At 37.7% G+C, this 7913-nt stretch overlaps 1 protein-coding gene across 1 annotated transcript; it reads right to left on the bottom strand.

Annotated features, from left to right (window-relative positions):
• Positions 1-2330: 2330 nt before the first annotated feature.
• Positions 2331-7420, bottom strand: LOC119686332. Its single transcript, XM_038100896.1, has 2 exons — positions 2991-7420; positions 2331-2928 (listed from the first exon to the last, which is right to left on the bottom strand). Exons 1-2 carry the CDS (start codon positions 7418-7420, stop codon positions 2331-2333), a joined length of 5028 nt encoding a protein of 1675 aa, XP_037956824.1.
• Between the last annotated feature and the right edge of the window lie 493 nt (positions 7421-7913).

Genomic DNA, 7913 nt, shown 5'->3' with positions numbered 1-7913 from the left:
CTGTAAGTAACTTCATAGTTCAACAACAATTCAATTTATTTATTTAGAATTTGAATAAGTTTTTAACAATTTCATTTTATCAAATTTTATTAATGAATATTTCCGAGCAGGAAAATAGCTGCAAAACATTGTACACATTTAAAAATCATTAAAAAAACATTATACCATAATATTATGTATTTTATGTAAGGTATTGTGTTATATCGCTTTTTGTACTTGTTTTAGTTTCGAAAAATATTTATTGGAGTTCATCCATTAATAAACATGTTTGTGATAACAACCCTTGAGACTTATTCCCGAAGGACGACTACACGAAACTTCCTGCTACAACTAACACATATGTGAATCTCAAGCAGGAAGGTTATAATTTGCAGGGAGCGCTTATACGTGAATGTCGGTGGTACCAGGGGTGTTTTATGAATATTTCTTTACTTCAAACAAGCCACAAATTTGCCATTATTGATTTTAATTTCGCTCGGTGCACATGTCTGTGCCACTGTCAGTTAAGTTGGTTTGTTAGGCAATACTTTTGACAATTGAATGAATTGCATGCAATCAAATCGACCTGCAAGGAACAAAAAGATACTTATGCATAGGCAAGCCATCGTGTACGTATTACAAATTGAGTTATATTCTAAGGAACCAAGAATTATTTCCCCTTTGCTTCCCTTTTTAGGCTGTGCGAATAGTCAAGCATGTCAGCAGTGCGGTTCATTATTCCTGCATTCGCCGGCGTCCGGTTTAGTTCGTGACTTGTGCGCCACTAGGAAGCGTGCTACCAATTTGTCAGCATTCATTGATTACTTGCCAGCCTGCTATCCATCCTTTCCCGTACCGGCTGCTTTATTATTTTAAGGTTCCTTTACAGTGTTTACTTTTTAACCAAATTTAGACGTAATTAAATGAAAACTGTTTACATTTGGCAAACGTTCAAGGCGGAGTCATGCTTTCATTTAGCACAAATGCGTTCGATTAAGCCAAACCCCACCTGAAGCCCAGACCCTCTCAACTCGTTCGATTGTGTTTGCTTTGCGATAGCTTCGAGGTAGTTATAGTTACTCAAAACAACAATTTACCACGAATGAAAATATATTTCACAATATTTCAATTTGAAACAGGCAGGTTTCTCAGGTATGCGATATTGGTTTTGAATATTACAAAAACATTCAAAACAAAAACAATTGAATACTGCCAAATTGAAATTTAGAGGGTGGAGTACGAAGTCCTGATGCTATTGTTCGCGTATGTAATATAACTCTCACTAAGGATTTAAAATTTAATAGCAAAAAACTATGACAAATATCAATTGGGTTCTCTTTAGTTAATACGACTTTATTGTTTATTTCTTGTATAATTTTTTCATTTTTTTTTACGGGTACTTATTGGAACACATCGCGGAATCTAATTTTTACTTTCCTGTACCAAGGTGTTTTATTTTGTTAATTATTGATTAATTTAAGGGGTTAACAGTAATAAACAAAGAACAACACACATTTAATTAATTTATTGAAATTTAGCTAACCATACAATGCTCTTTCGAGTGTTGCCAAGTACTAGTGATTATTGATTAGTGATTTTAGGAAATATTCGAATTTTTATGTATTTAATTAATTTATAGTCCGTATAAAACTTGTTGGATTGCAAGTGCCAGGCTTAGAACTCAAGTTGATTAATTTTTTTAGATCTAGTTCTATTTTATTTATTTTACATCGTCTAAATATTTTTATTTGGCCTAAAATGCTCTCTGCAGTGAATTTTATTGTATATTCGAAAACCTGGATACAAATATTTTATAATCTCAATGCATAACGCAAGATTTGTGTTATTAATTTATATATTAAATATTGAAAAAAATACAAGAGTTTTTGTATTTATTGAAGTTATAAAAAAAATGAAAGTTACAACGAAAGTATTTTATTCAGAATAATTACACTTTATTTAAGAAATTAAAATTTTAATAAATCGAAAATTGAAAATAAAACGCGTGCTGTTCACTTGGGACTTGAAATGCAAGAGAGAGAATCAAAAAACCCAGTTCAGTCTGGAAGCTAAAGAACTGTATAAAATTAAAGTTGTTGTTTTTTTAAGATTACCGTATGTAATGTGCAAGGTTGACGAAAGTCAACATTGGGTTGCATATTGACAATAAAAATGAGCAGCACGCGTTTTATTTTAACTACTTTAAACAAAAAATGCAATATAAAATATAAACATTCAACACCGGCCGCGTTGAAGCACGATCATGTGTTCAATTTTCTGGCAGCATCGCTAATTTGTGAACTGGACGCCTCAGAATTCCGTTGCTGGTATTGACGTCAACGACCCTGACCTTATTGTCGCGACCTGTAATTACGGCTTCCACCCTTCCGAGCTTCCACCGGTGAGAGGGAAGGTTGTCTTCTTGGACGACGACTAGTCGGCCGACTGCGAGATTCGGCTGCTCGAACACCCACTTGTTCTTGGGCTGCAGCTGTAGGATGTAATCTTTCGACCAGGCCTGCCAAAACCTCCGTTTGAGCTCGCATAACAGACGCCAACGTTTCAAAGTGGTCAATTTGTTGTCGGAGACGCCTTGTGCGGATTCTTGCGGCAGCGTGTGGAGAGTACCTCCTATCAACAGGTGTGCTGGTGTTAGCGCCTCTTTGTCGTTCGGGTCTTGACTCAATGGACTGAGTGGCCGAGAATTTAGCAGGGCTTCTACCTCTACGAGCACTGTTTGCAGTTCTTCGCTGGTAAGAAGCGCACTGTTGGTTGTTCGTTGTATGTGGTGTTTTGCCGACTTTACCGCCGCTTCCCATAATCCTCCGAAATGAGGTGCCCTGGGTGGTATGAAGACAAACTCTATGCCCTTTTGTGCAGCATAGTATGCCAGATCGTCCTTGTGCTCTCGAAACGCCTCTATCAGCTCTCTCAGCTTGCGATCGGCACCTACAAAATTTGTCGCATTGTCGCAATAGATTTTTTCTGGGAGTCCTCGTCTTCCGGCAAACCTTTTAAGACAAAAAATAAAACAGTTAGTTGTCAGATCTGTTACAAGTTCTAAATGTATAGCCTTTGACGTGAAACAAACAAACACTGCGATATACATTTTAACTGGTGGTCGACCACGAATTTTCAAAGTGGTGTATACAGGCCCACAAAAATCGACACCGCTAATTAAAAAGGGTCGTAGTGCCTTTAACCGATCTGCAGGTAAGTTTCCCATTACTTGGGTCAACAGCTTAGGTTTGTATCGAAAACAATGTATGCATGCTCTTACGGTTTTACTGCATGCCTTGCTTGAATTTATGACCCAAATTTTTTCACGAAGCAGCACTTCTAAGGCTTTTGGACCAGCATGACAATTGGTTGTATGGAGAAATCGTAAATAAATCTCGACAAAATGCAATTTTATAGGTAACAGCAAGGGAAATTTTGAATCATAAGACAGTGGTGCGTTTAGTAGACGACCTCCTACACGAAGCAAATTGCATGTTCGAGAACCATCTTGGACTGTATGAATGAATGGAGTTAGTTTTTGAATGCTGACTGGTAATTTATGCGACTTCTTCATTTTTTCGATTTCTTCCTTGAATTCGTGATTTTGAATAAATTCAACGATTTTCAAGAATGCCCAATTAAGCTCCTTTGATGTCGGAATAAGAGCGTTGGCTCTCTCATTTTTCTTAGTGATAAAACGTAGAATGTACGCGAAAATTCTCAGCAGTCTTGGGTAAGATGATTGGCTACAGATTAGTTTTGAAATGACATTAGTTTCAATTTCAACTGCTAAAAGTCCGACCTTGACCTTTCGTTTCTCCAAACTTTTTTCATCTATTGATAGTGGAAAATGATTATTTTTTGGCCAGTTAATTGCATCTTGAAGCAAATATGATGGGCCACGAAACCAAATTGAGTGAATCAACTCATCTACATTACATCCTCTGGAGACTAAGTCTGCAGGATTTAGCTTTGATGGAACGTGTCTCCAAAGAACTTCGCTCGTCCATTCTTGGATCTCTGCAACTCTGTTTGCTACAAATGTCGCTAAAGTAGATGGGTGAGTTTTAATCCAATGAAGTGTAATTTCAGAGTCCGTCCAAAAATAAACATCTCCGATTTCGCAAGTAATCAACGGCTGAATTCGAGACCATAGTTTAGCCAATAAATGAGCGGCACACAGCTCTAATCTGGGTAATGATTTTGTGCTTAAAGGAGCAACCTTAGATTTGGCAGTTAACAATTCAGAATGAATCCCATTCGAATCATGAATTCGGACGTAGATGCAACAGCCGTACGCTCTCATTGACGCATCGGCGAAACCGTGAATATCGCATTTTATATTTGAATGAATATGAACATACCGCGGAATGGAAATAGAGTCCATCTGAGTCAGGTTGCTTTTAAATGCTTGCCAGCTAGAATCGAGATGCATAGGAATTGACTCATCCCAGTCAAGCTTCTGAAGCCAAAGTTCTTGCAATAAAATTTTTGCCTTAGTCACTATTGGGCATACTAGTCCGAGGGGATCGAAGAGTCGAGCTGATACTGATAGTATGTTTCTTTTTGTTGCTCGCAAGTCATGAAACTTTTCGTCTACATGGAACTTAAGCGTATCATTCTGGGGAATCCAGTGTATACCTAGCGCCTTTGTGGAATCAGTATTATTAACATTTAGAAAGAAGTCTGACGAATCATACGTTTTATGGTTTGAAAACCATTTCGCTAATTTAAGTCCAGCCGCATCAAGAATTTCAGTACATTGGGTACGAATTGTTTCCAGTTCCTTCAGACTGTCAGCTCCAGTCAATAGGTCATCGACATAGAAGTCATGTCGGATAACCCTTGCTCCAACTGAATGAGAATTCTTGTACAGGTCACTTAAGTAGTTTAGGCAACGTGTTGCCAAGAAAGGAGCAGGTGAAGTACCATATGTCACTGTGTTCAGTTTATAAACGCTAATCTGATCCGTAGGTTTTTCCCTCCAGAGAATAAGCTGAAAATTGCGATCTGCCTCGTCAATTTCGATTTGACGGTACATTTTTGTAATGTCAGCAGTCATCGCGTATTTGTGCATACGAAAGCGAAGTAGGATTGAATACAATTCTTCTTGTACCGTTGGACCAACCATTAAAATGTCGTTCAACGACACTTGTGAAGATGTTCGGCATGAAGCATCGAACACGACGCGAAGTTTTGTCGAGGTACTCTGAGGTCGCAACACACACTGATGCGGTATATAGTAATGAGGTGTCGAAGAAAAGTTGTCAGTAGTTAATGTCATGTGACCTAAGTCACGATACTCTGCCATAAACTCCATATACAGCTTCTGAAGCATACAGTCTTTCGACAACCTGCGTTCCAGTGAGAGAAAACGATTTTTTGCTGTTTCATATGACTGACCTAGAAGGTTGGGGTTGGACTTGAAAGGAAGCTGCACCTTAAGCCTCCCTGAAGGTAAGCGTAAAATTGTGTTGAGAAACTTGGTCTCACAGTGTTGTTGTTCTATTGTGTATTTTTTGACCGTGAGCTCCTTGGGAATTTCTTCCAATTCCCAGAATTTTTTCACAAGAGAGTTTAAGCAGAAATCACCTGTTGACTCTGCTTCTTGAAGGCGTATTAAATTGCATATCTTAGATACATTACTTGGGACATCTTTATATTTTCCTGATACAATCCATCCAAGTAAAGTTTTTTGGAGAATTGGAAGATTAGTACCTTGTTTTATTTGTCCAATCGACAACAGTTCGAAAAAGCTTTCGGCACCAAGTAGAAGATCTATCTTTTGCGGTTTGTGAAAGTGCGGATCAGCAAGTGAAAGATTAGAAGGAACATTCCAATTACTCATTGACACAAATTTGTCGGGTTGGTAAGTGGAGATTGAAGGCATTACCCAAAAATCAGTAGAAAACTCATAAGAGTTAATACGTGATCTCACAGTGGCATGTAATTTTTGCCGTACTGTGGAGTTTGTTTCACCAATGCCAATCAGGTTTAGAGTTTTCGCTTCTTTTTTTAGTTGCAGTCGTTGTGCAAGTTCCTCGGTTATAAGGTTGACTTGAGAACCGGAATCGAGCAGTGCTCTGGCCAGCTGATACTCTCCAGATTTTCCTTGAATGGTTATGACTGCAGTGGCTAGAATAATTTGATCGTCATTCGATGAGCTATGATTCACAGAGGCACGAGAAATAATAGGTTGTTCTGGATTATAAGATAAACCTGTTTGAGGAGTGTTAGTAGAATATTGGTGTAAAAGAGTATGGTGCGACCGATTACACACTCTGCAGCGTGACGCCTTGCATCTAGATACCGTGTGCCCTTTCTTGAGACAATTTATACATGCCGAAGATGATTTAATGAAATTGAACCGTTCAGTAACTGAGAGGGCAGCAAAGGCGGAGCATGAATTTATTACATGTTCCTTCGCATTACAGAACAAACATCTACTTTCCTCTTGCGAACTATTTTTCTTGCACATAAGTGACGATTTTACATTCTTACCTTGCCAGTTGTCTTGTTTTGGCCTGTTCGATCGAGACCTTGACGTAGACGCTTCGTCAGCAGAAATGTGTTGGTATCGCTTATTTAACGCAGTCTCGCAATCAGACCAGAGCGGCAGCTTATTGTAATCTAATTGCTCCTCCCATTTAGATTTCGTGGCGGCATCGACTCTTGACATGACTAAATGAATAAGAATCGCATTTGAAATGTTCTTATCATCTCCTATTGACAATAGGGACTCATATATGGCAGAAACAGTATCTATGATATTGCGTAATGCAGAAGCAGATGGCTTGTTCATTTCTGGCAGTTCAAAAAGCTGCGAGATACTATCGAAAAAGATTAGACAAGTGTTATCGTAAACTCTTTTTAAACTAGCTAATGCCTTTGAGTAATTAGTTTCAGTGAGTTGAAATGCCTTAACTGTACCAAGAGCTTCGTCAGACAAACACGAAATGAGATGATTGAATTTTTCAATATCACTTAGCGACTGATCATTGTGCACTAAGCTTTCAAAAAGGCTTATGAAGTTTTTGTACTCAGAATGTTTCCCACTAAATTTAGGTAAACGCATACTTGGCAGCCTGGAACGATGATTGCTGCATTCATGCGAAGTATCAGGGATACTAGACTTGCGGTTTTTATCTAACGCCTGTAGAAACAATGATTTCGAAGCAACGCAGATTTCTTCTAGATCTGGCCGAAATACATCAAACTCGTTGATACACTCTATTTTTTGTTGGCAAGTCATGGCCTGTTTAATGTATGAATTGAGAATGTCCAACCTACATTCCAGTTCTACAGGGTTTAAATCAACAGTTTTTTCAGAAATTACTTTTTTAATTCGCAAGATACTGGCCACTACAGTTTCTCGCTGCTGGATTAGTTTATCCAATTCTTCATTTTTTTGTGGGGATGATGCTCGCTTTTTAGTTGACATAGTGAACACAATTTACTAAATTTTTTAAGAGAGAAGGCAATGCAGCGCAAAGAACGATAAGAGTATTTGAATACTGTTGAGCGACGGTTGTAAGTAAATTCCAACAAAGTAAACGCGAGAAATTAGCGAAACGAAAGATGCACTCACTTTGTTTATAGAATAATAAAAAACGATAAATAATCAATATTGTGATTATGGGTAAATTCCAACAAAGTAGTTGCAAGTAACTGGCGAAAACGAAAACGAAAAATGCATTCACTTTGTATATAATTTGCCCCTGCAAATTACTCAATTATTTGTATTAAATAATTGGATTTACCGAACGTATTTGTTAATGAAGCTCAACCTCAGCTTCGTAAATTTGTTTCACGTTTGTCAATAATTTATTATAGAAATAGAAAAATATATGTGTTTTAAAAGTGCAAATAATTACCAGTGCAAAGTTATTTAAAATACTTTCTTGACTATTTTGTTTAGTCAGAGCATGACCTGG

The sequence above is a fragment of the Teleopsis dalmanni genome, chromosome 1 (genome assembly GCF_002237135.1).
Source record: "Teleopsis dalmanni isolate 2A chromosome 1, ASM223713v2, whole genome shotgun sequence".
NCBI classification, from domain to species: Eukaryota; Metazoa; Arthropoda; class Insecta; order Diptera; family Diopsidae; genus Teleopsis; species Teleopsis dalmanni.
Note: the sequence above shows the minus strand (reverse complement) of the source record. Positions and strands in the feature narration are given on the sequence as shown.